Below are 15142 nucleotides of genomic sequence, written 5' to 3'. Positions count from 1 at the left end.
GTGCCCGCGACATTGATATACATTGTAAAATGTATTAGAAATAACTGGAATTTGTCGTAATAATTGAAAGAGATAGAAAAAAAGAAAGTGTCATTTGCACTTGAACCTTTTTCTAATGCTCACCGAAAATTTTCTCAATTTGAGATGTTTAAAATCTTGATATGGATGCTGTTCAAAGAAAAATCCGACCGCTGGCTGCTCGGTAATCGGTTAGAATGAATAATTACTGAGAATCTCGGCAACGCTAAATTTGATCACTGTAAGTAATTGCAGAAATTGATGACTAAGCAAAGCATCCAAACATAAATGCATTTCGTTATACCGAGCTCGAGAGTCGGTGATAAGTGTGCAAGTGCATTACGTTTTACTCAAGAATCTTTTTAATGCCGTTTTCGTTTAAAGCCAAAACTAATCCAGTTCCAACCCCACTTGCTGTTAAATCCATAGTAAAATGTAATAATATTGGGTAGTTTTTTGCCTTTTCCAGTTCGTTCCCCCATTTACAATTGGATAACAGACCACCAATTTTTTCTTCCATTATTGAGAAAAAAAATGTACTCATCAAATGAGCTTAATGGGTTTAATAAAACACGCAAATGGATACTTTATTTTCACCGTGTAACGTGTGCCTTTTCTGCATTATTCGTATGCCAGGGATGTCAGTCAGGTTCACAGATTAATCTGTGTTTCACAGATTCTTGAATAAATCACTGATTTTCACAGATTTTGGCAATCGAGTACAGTTGAGCACCAAACAGTTACAGCGTGTTGGTTGTGAGACCTTTTTTTTTTTTTTTTGCTCACTAAATTGAATTCGATCAGCAGAAATGGGGACGGAAAATGGGTTTTTTGTGTTGCTCACCAAACTTGATTTTGAACTGCTATCGGGGTGCGGAAAACGGTCACAGATTTTCACAGACTGGTTTTGGATTTGACCACAGATTTTTGAAAAAATGACCTGGTATCTCTGTTCGTATGTATATATGATGGATTCTGCACATTGAAGTGTTTACCGACATCGGTATGATCGTATCAGCTAGTTTCTCTCGTATTACCGAAAATATCTTATATCATTATTAATTTCATTAGATGAATGATTCTATATTATTAGCCTGAAATAGAAAATAAATAACTACATTGTGTTCTGTTGAATAAGCAAAGTTAGCAGGAGGCAAAAAGTTATATCACACGAATGACGTTGAAGCGCTTGCGGATCTACGGAAAATTAAATTCATGCAAAAAGTTTTAGGACCTGCGTAAAATTTTCCGAATAGAAAAGTGTCGATAAATATTAGTTTTTCTGATTTTCATATATAAGTGATTAGTCGCGGAGATTACTGCAGCGCAAAATAGAAATTGTCCGGACAAAAATCTGAACATCGCATTTTCCACGTGTAAAAGCGATTCTCCATATGCGTGTAAGGCTTTTGTAAGCAAAACAAGGAATTCCATTAAAACAAGCTGGCAAAAAGTAAACCGAGCAGGAGCTACGGTGCATGTTTTTGTAGAACGAAAATATAGGCTTAAAATACGCGATCAAATGGAAAATAAAACAATGAACAAGACATCACAAATCCAGACAAGGAAACAATACCAAAAAACGGTAGCAAACCTAAATACTAAGAAAAAAATCATGCAAACTAATCAAACAGGAGACAGTACGGCAACAACGAAGAAAAATACTGCTAAAGAAACTCCGCTAAGCTGGACGGATGATACCGTCTATCTAGAGCCCGTCAATTTAGAACAACCAACGCAGCAACATCCTATAGATGTTGGAAAATGCCTCAACACAAAAAATATAAAATTCCTAGAAATACAACGGATTGGGAAATTTCGTTATAAAGTTAAGTTTGAGACGGTGCAAGAAGCGTGCAAGTTAATAACAACACCTCTGCAGGAATACAACCTGAAATGCTTCGTACCAATAAATTTAAAACAAACCATCGGCATAATCAAAGGCGTTCCACTGAAATATGAAGACGCGGAGATAATGGAACACCTGAAATCGGAAATACAAATCACAAAAGTAGAAAGATTGCAAAAAATGGATAAAGAACAGAAATTAACAAAAACAAAAAATGTAAAACTGACGTTCAACGGTAAAAAGATGGCAGAGAACGTAGCGATGTATGGTTGCAGATTCCGAGTAGAACTCTATTTATTCCCGATCAAGCAATGTCAAAACTGCTGGGGCTACGGACACAAAACAAGCAATTGCAAACGAACGAAAAAATGCAACTCATGTGGAGAGAGCCACGATACAAACGAACAGAAACAATGTCACATAAAATGCATTAATTGTCAAGGGAATCACACAGCTAATAGTACAGAGTGCCCAGAAAAACGAAAACAAATACAGATAACAAATAAAATGCAGCAAGACAAACTCACATACTACGAGGCCAAAAATTGCTTCCGTCAAAACAGATTTCAATTACTCGAAAATTACGAGGAAGAATTTCCCAAACTGGACGATGAGGTAAGATCAGAAGCTGGGTCCAGATACACCGAAACGAGAAACCATGGGAAACACAAACAAGAACAACGAAGAACGTATAGAAGAGAAAAAAGAGATGGAAAAGATTTTAATGAAGGAGAACAAGGAAAGAACGAACACAAAACAAATAAGACGACAGCAACAGAAAATCACAAATATAACGATATTGAAAACATGAGGAGAGAAATAAGGACTTTTTGGAAAAATGTAAGTTTAATCGGAAAACTTAAGCAATTGCAAGAAGCTATCAAAGAAGAAATATACAACAATCAAACAGAAATTAGCTATGAAGAAATAATAATTAAAACCAGTACTGCGCTTGGAGATATAATCACAGAAATGATAAACTATATGGCTACAAACGAAGAAAAAATTTTTATAACAGAAGAAGAGAACAACAATTATAATGACGAACCAGAAAATTAGAATTCTACAGCACAATATTCAGTCAATAAGACCAGTAGAAACGAGGGAAGAGCTCCTCCTGTTTCTACATAGAGAAAAAATCACAGTAGCCAGCATTCAAGAAACATGGATCAAACCAAAAGAAAAATACACAATAAAAGGATACAAATTCTTGATGAAATGCAGAGAAGAGGGCTTTGGAGGAGTAGGCCTACTTATCGAAGAAAACATAACTTATGAAGAAGTCAAGATAGATAATTTAAACCCACTGGAAACGATAGCTATAAAAACAAAAAACTTAGAACACAATTTCACTATCCTGTCAGTATATGTGCCCCCAGACAGCAGACACACAAAGCAAACGGTGGAAAAAATTAAAACGTTATTCAAGGAAATGGAAAACACAAGAGGAGAAATCATACTCACAGGTGACTTTAACGCCAGGCACCCCTTGTGGGACGAGTTCTCGCGTTCCTGTGAAAGAGGAAAAACGATAGCAAATGAACTAGAAAACTCAAAATTAATCCTACTGAACGATGGTCACCCGACAACAATCCCGCGAATAAACAGTGCACCTACAGCAATCGATTTATCCTTCGCGACCAGGAGACTCGCCTCGAAAATTGAATGGAAGGTAAAGGAAGAAGAATTCGGTAGCGTGCACATGTGCATCGTAATGGAAATTGAAACAAAAACAACAATTCTCGAAAGGAAAACGGAAAAGGTGAATACTAAAAAAGCGATCGACGGACTAAACAGCATACAGCCACAATTCCTATATAACCCAGAAGAAATGCAGGAAGTATTCGAAGAAAAAATTAAAGAAGCTAGTTATATAATTGCGAATAAAAAAACAAATTTCTTAAAAAAATGGTGGAACGATGAGATACAACAACTATACAATGCGAAACGAGAAAAACTAAAATACTTCAACAAACACAAATCACTTAAAGCACAGATAGAGCTACAGAAAACCAGAGCATTATTTAAAAGGACAGTAAGAAGAGAAAAACGAAACTACGAAAGAGATCTTAAGGAAAAAATAAATGAACAAACACCTCCCACGCAATTATGGAGTATTATACGAGGAGTAAACGCAGCTTTAGATGGAAAACAACGTGGAGCGGACCACCACCCGATTCAAAACGTAGCAGAAAAGTTCATCGAAAAATATTACCAAAAAAAATCAAAAGAATTGTATTTCAACCCATCTAAAACCCAGTCAGCCAACGACGGCGAACAGGATATAATAAATTTCGAAGAATTCTGGAAAATATTGAAAAATAAAAAAGATCATTCGTCCCCCGGAATAGATAACATTTCGTACAAAATCCTAAAAAACTTGAGACTGGACATTTTAGGCGAAGTATGCACACAGACTAACAGACAGGACACTCAAATTAGATTCTTCAACCATTTTAACGGTCATTTCGAATATTCCTTTATTTGGGACAGTACTCACATGTGTCATGATGGCGCCACGTTACCCTATCAAAAATATCCTGTTTGTCATCTAGACTGTGTTTATTTTTTCATTTACCAACAGAGTTGCCATTCATACAGAATTATATGTAATGTATTGATTTGTATATGTCCATGCGAATTTCATGCAGGATACAGATTTATTACATATTGCCAAAACTATATACATAATTGTGCCTACTTCTCATCCTCCAACGCAATACAAAATCGAACCCGTTTTGCTACAATATTTACTTGCTTCTGATCTGCCGCCACTTAATTTCGGGTGAAAACTACCAACACAATAAAAAATAGTCTAGATGAACAACGTTGAGTCAAATAAATGGTTACCTTCCAACATCGCGAAAAAGTTAAATATATTATCAGCGTAATCCAATAATTTATTGTGACGATTTATTTTCAAATATTTTGATGAAATCTGGCATCCCTGCAAGCAGCTGATCGGTGTTGACAAACGAGGGGAAACCAACTAGTAAAAAAACTTTTACATAACACCAGGGGTGTACTGATAGTAAATAGTTCGCGCAGTACAATATAGGTGGAACTAGTGCATCACGAAAAATTATTTTTATAAGAATTTACTCATACTGTCATGTCTGTTAGTCTGTGGTATGCAGCCAACTGAACAAAGTATGGATAACCAAACAAATACCAAAAAAGTGGAGAACAAGTAAACTGATTCTAATACAAAAACCAAACAAAAACCCGGACGACATAGACTCGAAGAGAGGTATCGTACTAATGAATGCATTTCTAAAAATAATCAACACATGGGTGAAGGAGCGTTTGTACAATTATGCCGAAGAACAAAACCTCTAGCCGGAACTATCGTTCGGATTTAGAAAGCACTATTCAGCAATAAGCAACGTCAATTATATTGTAAATACTGTTAAGGAAGCTAAAGCAAACAAGCAATCGTGCGTAGCCATTTTCCTGGACATAAACAAAGCATTCGACGAGGTAGACGGCCAAAAGCTAATAGACGCACTCCAAGACATGAAAATCCCAGAAGACACGAGAAGGTGGATATTCGAGTACTTAAAAGAAAGGAAAATAGTGATAAAGGCATCAGAAACACCAGTGCAAGTGGTAACAAACAAAGGAATTCCTCAAGGATGCCCGCTATCGCCACTCCTTTTCAATCTGTTCACGGCAGACCTACACCACATAAAAGAAGCAGGAGTGATACTGATGCAATACGCAGACGATTTCACGGTGTTGGTTACCGGAGAAGGATTCGAGGTTATAGGAAGAGCGAACCGATTCCTGGAAAAACTTACTAACAAAATGAACAACAAAGGCCTGCATATCAACCCAGCAAAATGTGCCGCGATAAACTTTAGCCGTCTCCCAGATGAAAGAATAGAGCTGAAAATAAAAGGGGAAAAAATTGAACTACAGAATATACATAAACACCTAGGTTACACAATCGACAGAAATCTATCCCACAGAAGGCACATTGAAAGGATCAGAACTAACGCAGAAAAAAACATAAACATGCTAAAACTGATAGCATGCAAAACAAGCCCCTCCGACCCCGAAACATTGATAAAAATTGGGAACGCTATGGTCAGATCCAAACTCGAATATGGAGCACAAATCTACGGAACAGCAGCGCAATCCCACAAAAGAAAACTAGAAACTGCACTAAACGCATACACAAGAATTGCCATGAGATACATCAAAAGCACCCCAGTGAACGTCATGTTAGCGGACAGCGGACTCACACCAATGGCCGAAAGAGCTGAATGGCTCACCCTAAAAGAAATCATCAAATTACAACACAGCAAAAACCCAAACAGGAAATTCCTGGAACACGCCATAAGTAATAAGAAAGATAACGGCACATACATCACACAACTTGCGATAGAGCATGAAGACATTTTAAAGCAACTAGAAAACCGAACGGATGGGCAAACAGAAATAATCAGAGCATGGAAAAACAACATAATATTGGACACGATACCAGAAATAAACAGCAAAAAGACTAACGTCAACGCACCAACGTGGCGACAAGCAGTAGCAGAGGTAATGAACACACGATACGCAAACAGCAAAAAGATATACACAGACGCAGCAAAAAACAAAGTAGGCACAGCAATAGCCGCCCTAGATACAAATACCGGAAAACACGTTGCAATGAAAATTAACCCAAACATAAGCATTTCAAACGCGGAACTTATAGCAATTAGAACAGCAATGGAAATCAGTCAAATGAATGACTACGCAGAAACAGTCATAGTAACGGACTCAAGAAGCGCATGTCAAATGCTGAAGAATAAAGAACACATAAAAACAAACCACATTATAACGGAAATAAATAAACAAATTAATCAAGCGGTAGAAAGGAACAACAAAATAAGAATCCAATGGGTGCCAAGTCACATGGGTTTAAAATGGAACGAAGCAGTTGATAAATTAGCGGTGGAAGCAACAAAAGAGTTACAGCATAATTTTGAAACACTAACAATAGAAGATACAATAATCTTGGCAAAACGAGTAAACCGCGAAAAATGGAAAAATAAATATAAAGAAATCTCAGCAACCAAAGGAAAACAACACTTCGAATTCATGAAAGAACCGGGAGAGAAAATCTGGAGCAAAAACATGAAACTCACTACCCAAGAGAAGATAATTTTAAACAGAGTACGCTCGAACCACTGTATGACAAAGGATAGACAAGGCAGCTGGGGATGGATAACAGACACCTCCTGCGACACATGTCAAAAAGAGGAAAACCTAGAACACATCCTATATTGGTGCGCCAAATGGACCACAATAAGATCAAAATACAAGGCACTCGAAATACAAAAACCTCTAAAAGAAATATTCAAAAGCGAAAACGAAACTGAAATAAAAAGCATCGCAAGATTTCTGATTGAAACGAAAGTAGAAATCTAGACGACCAAACAAAAATAAACACCCGAATAACAAGACAAAATCAAAACACAAGAAGGACGAGATGGACCAACCATGGTCTTAGTCCACAATGAAACGTACAAAAAAAAAATATCTTATATTAGTTTAAATTATACCAATAATGTTGTGCAATAGGTCAGCAACAGTCGGAATAAAACGAATTCTTCGGTATGTGTCTCAAGTTCGATGGAATCATAACAGTGCCCTGCTGGAAACTCACATTCGAAACATTGGCATATTGGCTCACATCGATGGTGGTAAGTGTACGAGTTACAGCTCACAGCTTGTGATAATCTAAATTTTATTTTTCATTTACATCAGGCAAAACAACCACCACCGAACGGATGCTGTTTTATTCCGGCAAAACCAACATCCTTGGAGAAGTACATCATGGCAATACTGTGACGGACTTTCTAGTACAAGAACGCGAGCGTGGTATAACGATTTGTAGTGCGGCAGTTAGTTTCGACTGGCGCGATTATCGTATCAATCTGCTAGATACACCTGGTCATATAGATTTTACGATGGAAGTTGAACAATCATTAGCAGCCGTCGATGGTACTGTAGTCATCCTGGATGGATCCGCAGGAGTGGAAGCGCAAACTGTTACCGTTTGGAGTCAAGCCGACCGACACAAACTTCCTCGGATAGTTTTCATCAATAAGATGGACAAGGACAACGCGGACCTGGATAACTGTTTACAGGATTTACAGAAGAAACTTGGGATAGTACCTGTTCTGTTGCAGTTACCTGTTTTCGAACATGGGAAACTTTCTGGTAAAATAAAAATAGTCCTTAGATATTGTCGCTTCTAATGTTGTTTGTTTTCAGGAGTGATTGACATCTTATCTGGAACCCAAGTAGTTTGGGATAAACCATCTAATGGACGAAAATATACAAGAGTTCCTCTGTCTGAAACGCAAACACTGGACGTCCGCAAAAACTTATTCGAAGTGATTGATGTTCTATCCGGCAAAGATGATGATTTGGCGCAAGCGATCATAGACGCAGAAAGCATGGAGAATATCAAAACGGAATTGGTACTGCAAGCAATTCGGAGATGCACTCTGAAACAGCAGGTGGTACCTGTTCTTGTAGGATCTGCTTACAAAAACATTGGTATACAGCTTCTTATGGATGCTGTTCTCAAATATCTGCCAGCTCCAAATGAACGGAATGATATTTATAACTGTTTTGGGTTAGTATATTATGTTGTCTTTGGAGGAATATTTTAGATTAACAAAATTTCAGGACAGATTTCGTGGGAAAAGTTTTTAAGGTAACTCACGATAAACAACGTGGCGCGTTGAGTTTGATACGGGTTTTTAGAGGAACTCTTAAAAAGGGATCGAAAATTGTTACTGCAAAAGGAACGGCCGAAACCGTTCAAAGAATGTACTCCCCTTGGGCTGACGAATACAGAGAAATATCGTCGATTGCCGCAGGCAATATAGGCTTATGTGCGGGTCTAAAGTCCACAGTAACCGGAGATCTAGTAGTATCGAATGTTTCTGTTTTGAGAAATGCACTGAAGAAACTTAGTATTAACAATGCTAGCTCAGACGAAAGTGACGATGAGATCCTCGTTAACAAACTGTCTCTTCAAACTGTCGTTCCGGATGCGGTATACTTTTGTTCTATCGAACCTCCGTCGTCTGCCTATCAAGTCGCTTTGGATCATGCTTTGAAGGAAATCCAACGTGAAGATCCCAGTTTGCGTGTTTCCTATGATGAAACGACCATGCAGACCGTCTTGGGTGGCATGGGCAAACTTCATTTGGACATTATCAAGTCAAGAATTTTTTCAGAGTATAAAATCGATGTTGATTTGGGACCATTGCAGATAGCTTACAAAGAAGCATTGGAAGAACCATGTTGCGGAACTTGGACGGCCGAGAAGGAAATCGCAGGACATCGTCAGTTGGTTCGAATGGAATTAACGATTCACGGCGACAAATACAGCGAAAGATTTCGGCTAGATAACTCTTCAGAGGCACAAGAAAACCTGAAAATGATACGTCCAAAACAAATAGCTTTCGTAAAAAAAGGTGCTCTTGCCGCCCTAGAACGCGGTCCCAAATTGGGAGGACAACTGATGGATGTTGCCATCACCTTGCACCATTTGACTATTGGGAAAGGAACCGCGGATACGTTCATAATGGCTGCCTCTGCGCAGTGTGTACGACATGTTCTTGCAACGGCGAAATGTCGCTTGATGGAACCAATTATGTTGCTGGAGATTGCAATGCCATCCGAACATCTGAGTGCTATTCAAACGGATTTGAACCGAAGACGTTGCACGATACTGGACGTAACCTCACGAGGACACTTTCACAAGGTGCTGCGGGCGAATGCCCCATTAGCTGAATTGGAAGATTATTCGAGTGAGGTGAGGTGCATCAGCTCCGGTACCGCCAGTGTGGCTATGGAACCCAACGGATATGTGTTACTTAACGAAATGGACGAAGCAAGTGCCGTGCGGCGAGCGCATGGCTTAGAATAAACGGTGCTGTTGAAGTAGTTGTTGGAGTAATGTTAAATTGATGTGTGAAAAAAATAGAAACATAGAGAAGGCCATTGTGGTATTTTTTCATGGGATGGTTTCAAAATATTACGGTGCATGCTATTGGAAAACGCTCACAGCTTTTACAATAATTAGTTATTTCTATTCAAAATAGGTCGTTCCATTCGAATGGATTCGTTCATTTCAGTTTTATAAATGCAACTGGTTAAAATGATCTAGTTACAGATTTTACGAAAATGCTTGGATGCCAGTAATAGCACGACCCAGAATCAAAGCGTGAATATCGTGTGTTCCTGAAAGAAATGACAATGATGAAATTAAATAAGAATGATGTTTCCTATTAACTTTTCGATACCTTCATACGTGTTCACCGCTTCCAAGTTCATAACGTGTCTGATAATGTGGTACTCATCGGAAATGCCATTTCCACCAAGCATGTCCCTGGCAACACGAGCTATCTCGAGCGCTTTTCCGGCGTTGTTCCTTTTGAGCATCGAAATCATCTCGGTCGTGTGTCTGCGAAAAAATGTGTCCCCTTTTCGAATTTTGCATCTCTTCGCTTAGTTATGCAATATGTACTTACAACTTCCGATCTTTCAGGCGTCCCAAGTGGAGACACGAGGCCAAGCCTAGCGAAATCTCCGTTAACATATCTGCCATTTTTTTCTGCATCAGCTGATTGGCGGCCAGTGGGCGCTTGAACTGTTTTCTATCCAGTGTGTAGGATCTGGCCACTTTCAAGCACGATTCTGCTGCACCAAGTGCACCCCAAGCAATCCCGTAGCGAGCATTGTTCAGACAACCGAATGGCCCCCGCATGCCGGACACATTCGGCAAGATGTTCTCCTCCGGAATGCGAACCTCATCCATCAGGATCATTCCAGTGTCGGATGCCCGCAATGAAAATTTACCCTGAATTTTTGGCGTGTCTAGTCCGTGAGAACTTTCCGAACGATCGATAATAAATCCTCGAACTTTTCCGTCCTCGGTTTTGCCCCAAACGATAAGCACATCCGCAATTGGAGAGTTTGTTATCCACGTTTTACTGCCTGACAGCACGTAGGTTTTAGTCTTCGAATCATGTACGGCCTTAGTTTCCATAGATGATGGATCACTGCCGTGATTCGGTTCCGTCAATCCAAAGCATCCGATCAATTCCCCTTTGGCCATTTTGGGAAGGTATTTTTGTTTCTGTGCGTCACTTCCGTAGTCGTAAATAGCACCCATGCAGAGCGAACTTTGCACGCTGAAAGCTGATCGATAACCGGAGTCCACACGTTCTACCTCGCGAGTTAGTAGACCATAGGCCACATTATTCACGCCAGCACACCCGTATCCCTTGATTGTACAGCCAAGAACTCCAAACGAACCCAGTTCTTTCATAATCTCTTTGTGGAACACTGAAATAATTCATATTTTGTATAGTAGCGTACGAAAAATAGGAAAAAAATCTAACCAACCTTCGTCTCGATTAGCCTCGATCACACGCGATAGAAGTGTATCTTCGCAGTACAGCCTGAACGAATCCCTGATGGCAATCTCATCGTCTTGGAGTTGGGATTCCAAGTTTAATGGGTCTTCCCAGTTGAAAGTAGCTAAAATAACAAGAAACAAAATTTCATGTTCAACATTTCACCATGCTCCCGTAACAGCCAATAGGAACACCTTATTTCGCTATTTGAGCATTCTTTTTGCTAGTCGTCAACTGAAGGACACTATCTTATCATGAGCTAAGGTTGTTGTGCTGAAAATCATCATGAGAGCAAGAGATAAGTTACGGCTAGATGTAGAGTCGTTGGGATACGATCATGCGCGGTTTGCTAGGGGGCTCGCACGTATTAATTCATAATTTACTTACGGTTCTGATTGGCAGAAGCTAAGCCTGTGGGTGGTATTAAAACAACGTTAACCATCATCATTGAATTTGATAAAAGTGTAGTTAAACTTACCGCGTTGAACATTGACTAGTTTCCCAAATCCTTTAAGACTAGTGAGTTTATTTGCTATGATTCTTAGAGCCATTGTTTTGGAGAGTTACTTAATTTGCGTATCTAATCTATTAATTAATCACATCACAGTAAAACAACTTTACTGTTTCACTCTCCGTTACACACTGAGCCGGTTAGCTGAGATCAGACCCTGTCAGCTTGGAGCGATCTCAATCTTCAGTTCAGCAACGCCATCGCACGGCGTCTCATTCAACATGTTATGTCAATTGTATGGGTGCACAGCCCTGCTACTTTGGCGCGCACGAATTTGACATTTCTCTCCCCTACTTCTATGTATGAGATTCGATGCGGACTCACCTGAGGGCGACATGCTCGCAAAAAAGGATGTTGCCAATGATTTGTTCGGGAAATCTGAGAGCTGGATATCTTGTTAATATGATGTCTTTGCTGAGATGCTCTCTTGGATTTTCATACTCTCTCTTACTTTAGGATGTATTTTAATGGAAAATTGAGCAAATTGTGTGTGTATACAAGTTAGCACCTGTCGATGGTTCAGGAGGTAAGGCTCTTAAAAGTCACTATGTTCCGGATCGGAAAGGATTCTTAGAATCAATACGATCGTAGTACTCGCTGTGCAATTATTCTATACACTACGAATTGGCTTGGTCCAAACAGAAAGTCAAGTTCCACGTCGGAAGGTAGTACACTGCTTATTTCTCGTGTATACGTACAAGCTGATTATAGGAGGGCATGTATTCTTTACTGAACAAAGATTTAATACCTTGTTAGTTTAGGTAGGTAGCAGTTTGTTTCTTTATTTTCTATGTATAGTGTTTTGCTCATACTGTCGGTCGTTAGGCACTTTTCTGAAGGTGTCACATTTGAAAGAGAAAAAAAGGAGACGATTAAGTACCACCCGTAAAATGGCGACTTAGGACCACTACGATTATTTACACTTTTCATGCTGTTACACAAGTCTGAATTAGAAATCGTATATACCAGAAATCTGCAAAAACAAGCGCACCTAGTGTTATAGAGTATCCGAAATATTTACAAACAGAAACCCTTATGATAATTGTTCGATTAGGTTACGTTCATGGCTACCAACCCATCTTGTACAAAATTGTAGAGCTAACACCCACGCAATCTTTTTTCTATATTTATTTTTTTAACCCGGACTTTAACCTAATTGTGGTCGTTCAACGGGATGGAAATTATTGGTAATTATATTTTATTTGGTTACAGAATTTCGAATGTTTTTGCCTTTCTCATATAGAAAGGTTAAGCAATCACTTGAAAATCGACTAGTGAAAATTAGACCGGACTTCCGGTTCCGGAGTTATAGGGTAAAGTATGTTCAATATTGTACACCGTCGCTTAAACCGGCGAAACAAAAAACGTAAACAAAATGTCTAAACTGGTCTCAAAACTACACAAATCGATAGTCATTATCAGTAGGCAACTAAACAAACCGATTCCGGCTATCCTGGTTCCCGGTATCCGGTTCCAGAAGTACCGGAAATAGTGGTCATTATACCAAAATGGATTTCACTCACTTTTCTCAGCGATGGTTTGACCGATTTCCACAAACTTAGATTTAAATGAAGTCTTCCGGTCATATACGAAATTCCTGAATTTCATCCGGATCCGACATCCGGGTCCGGAGTTTTAGGGTAAAGTGTGATCAATATTGTACACCGTCACTTAAACCGGCGAAACAAAAAACGTAAAAAAATGTCTAAACTGGACTCTAAACCGTTATTCCCAATCTTAGGGCCAATTGAAAGGTCTTATGGTCCTATCAAAATGTATTGCATATTTTCGGATGCAACAAACATTTAAATCGTAATTTAGAGTGCATAATGGTAGAGTTTGTATGTTATGTTAGTTGGTGGCCGCACGAACCGACTTTTATTATACCGGTTCTCGGGTTCCGGTGCCGGAAGTGCATATAATAGTGAATCCACTTCGTTTTCTTAAGAATGACCTACGCAATCAAAGCACTGTTTTATTCAGTATGTTATGCACAAACAATCTCTTGGTTTCTTTCAAAAATCGAAGAGAAAAATTTTGAATAGAATACCACAATATTATACATGAGAAAGGCATCATTACACCACTAGGTAGATTAAAACAGGTTTCACCTGTAACCCACGCCATCTCTGAGAAACGCAAGAGTGGCGATTTAGCCCACAGTGGTATGCTAGGACCACCCTCACCTATTGGAAAATTGGTAGAGATATTGCAAGATATAACACTTTTTTCTGTAATCCCAGCTCCTTAATCTTTTATATTTTCTAACTAATTTACTAAAATTTTCGAGTTTTATTAATACGAATTGACTCGCCTGTTTCTCATACATTTGAACAGGTAGACGCACGTTAGAATGAGAAATATGGTCGGAGAAATGCTAAATGTACCGCATGTACTTTTTTCTACATAAAATTCCTGTTTATGAATCATGCAGCTTAATGTTTTCACTGCGTTCCCATAAATAAAAAATCTCTTTCCTGCTCCCAATATTTTCGGAACTTGTCGCCCCTGATTTTGTAGTTCCTGAATCGGAAGTCAGATCCGGATGAAAGCCGCCGAGAGAATTCCCAAGGGATGATTTGAGTATGAAGAATAAGAAACACTTTAAATCCTAGAATTTTTAGGTCCTCTGAAAAAGTTTGGGCGTGGGGGAATTGAGTTTTTATTTTTCTACCACCATTTGAAGCGGTTCTCTGGTGTGTCATATTACAATTTTTTTTTTTATTTCTCTGTGAATCATGTCTAAAACAAGTAAAAAATAGATGGGTGAAAGGATTCAAAAATCGGATCAGAAAAACAAAGTCATACGCGATCAAAGTCGTGTGGATTTAATCTAACCCCAATTGTACGCTACCGGAGTTTTTTGAGAAATGTACGTTAAGGGTTAATAAAGTCTTTTCATACAACCACAATTTCACAAATTTTCAAAACAAAAATTGGTGATGATTTTGTAGTTGTGTAGTTCTTGTAGTTTTAGTGTTTTTAAACCTCTACCGTGATATTTCGAAAACTATTTGATTGTTCCTGCTCAAATTTCCACCGAATCTTCAGCGCATGTTTATCTTCAAGCTGAACCAAAAGAGTTAAGATTACTTCGTTAGCTCGTTTTATTGCACTTATATAGATCCCAGAAAAAGGGAAAATTTGTGTTCTTTTATCAAAAGTTGATTAATTAGAGCAGTTGGAATCAAAAAGAAGGCAAAAATGTAAGAAATCTTCGAAACTGATCCCTAATCTATTTTAATTTGTAGGTTAGTTGATGTCCCGGGTTGACAGTTCTAAGCATAGGACGCTGATCTTACCTATAACCTAAGAATCGGCTGCGAAGTC

The 15142-nt window shown here is 38.7% G+C and overlaps 2 protein-coding genes across 3 annotated transcripts; one reads left to right on the top strand and one right to left on the bottom strand.

Annotated features, from left to right (window-relative positions):
- The first annotated feature begins 6385 nt into the window (after nucleotides 1-6385).
- Nucleotides 6386-9846, top strand: LOC131429543 (ribosome-releasing factor 2, mitochondrial). Its single transcript, XM_058593733.1, has 4 exons — nucleotides 6386-7563; nucleotides 7628-8083; nucleotides 8138-8504; nucleotides 8558-9846. The coding sequence occupies exons 1-4, from the start codon at nucleotides 7428-7430 to the stop codon at nucleotides 9807-9809; spliced, it is 2211 nt and encodes a 736-aa protein (XP_058449716.1). The 5' UTR covers nucleotides 6386-7427; the 3' UTR covers nucleotides 9810-9846.
- Nucleotides 9847-9950: 104 nt separating this feature from the next.
- Nucleotides 9951-11955, bottom strand: LOC131429542 (glutaryl-CoA dehydrogenase, mitochondrial). 2 transcript variants are annotated; one of them, XM_058593732.1, is made up of 7 exons: nucleotides 11780-11896; nucleotides 11689-11712; nucleotides 11496-11574; nucleotides 11291-11425; nucleotides 10414-11230; nucleotides 10186-10346; nucleotides 9951-10123 (listed from the first exon to the last, which is right to left on the bottom strand). In XM_058593732.1, the coding sequence occupies exons 5-7, from the start codon at nucleotides 11211-11213 to the stop codon at nucleotides 10059-10061; spliced, it is 1026 nt and encodes a 341-aa protein (XP_058449715.1). In that variant the 5' UTR covers nucleotides 11214-11230; nucleotides 11291-11425; nucleotides 11496-11574; nucleotides 11689-11712; nucleotides 11780-11896; the 3' UTR covers nucleotides 9951-10058. The 2 variants fall into 2 exon arrangements, with proteins under 2 accessions (XP_058449715.1, XP_058449714.1); XM_058593731.1 differs by lacking the exon at nucleotides 11496-11574 and having other exon boundaries at nucleotides 11780-11955.
- Between the last annotated feature and the right edge of the window lie 3187 nt (nucleotides 11956-15142).

The sequence above is a fragment of the Malaya genurostris genome, chromosome 2 (assembly GCF_030247185.1).
Source record: "Malaya genurostris strain Urasoe2022 chromosome 2, Malgen_1.1, whole genome shotgun sequence".
NCBI classification, from domain to species: Eukaryota; Metazoa; Arthropoda; class Insecta; order Diptera; family Culicidae; genus Malaya; species Malaya genurostris.
This window is presented reverse-complemented; position numbering and strand designations above follow the sequence as displayed.

Excerpts from the sequence above, each read along its gene's own strand:
- LOC131429543 (XM_058593733.1), top strand. The coding sequence starts at position 7,428 with ATGTTGTGCAATAGGTCAGCAACAGTCGGAATAAAACGAATTCTTCGG. Across the intron at positions 7,564-7,627 it reads ATTGGCTCACATCGATGGTG|GCAAAACAACCACCACCGAA; the intron begins GTAAGTGTACGA and ends CATTTACATCAG. Across the intron at positions 8,084-8,137 it reads CGAACATGGGAAACTTTCTG|GAGTGATTGACATCTTATCT; the intron begins GTAAAATAAAAA and ends GTTTGTTTTCAG.
- LOC131429542 (XM_058593731.1), bottom strand. The coding sequence starts at position 11,852 with ATGGCTCTAAGAATCATAGCAAATAAACTCACTAGTCTTAAAGGATTT. Across the intron at positions 10,347-10,413 it reads CGCCTGAAAGATCGGAAGTT|ACACACGACCGAGATGATTT; the intron begins GTAAGTACATAT and ends ATTTTTTCGCAG. Across the intron at positions 10,124-10,185 it reads AGCGGTGAACACGTATGAAG|GAACACACGATATTCACGCT; the intron begins GTATCGAAAAGT and ends CATTTCTTTCAG.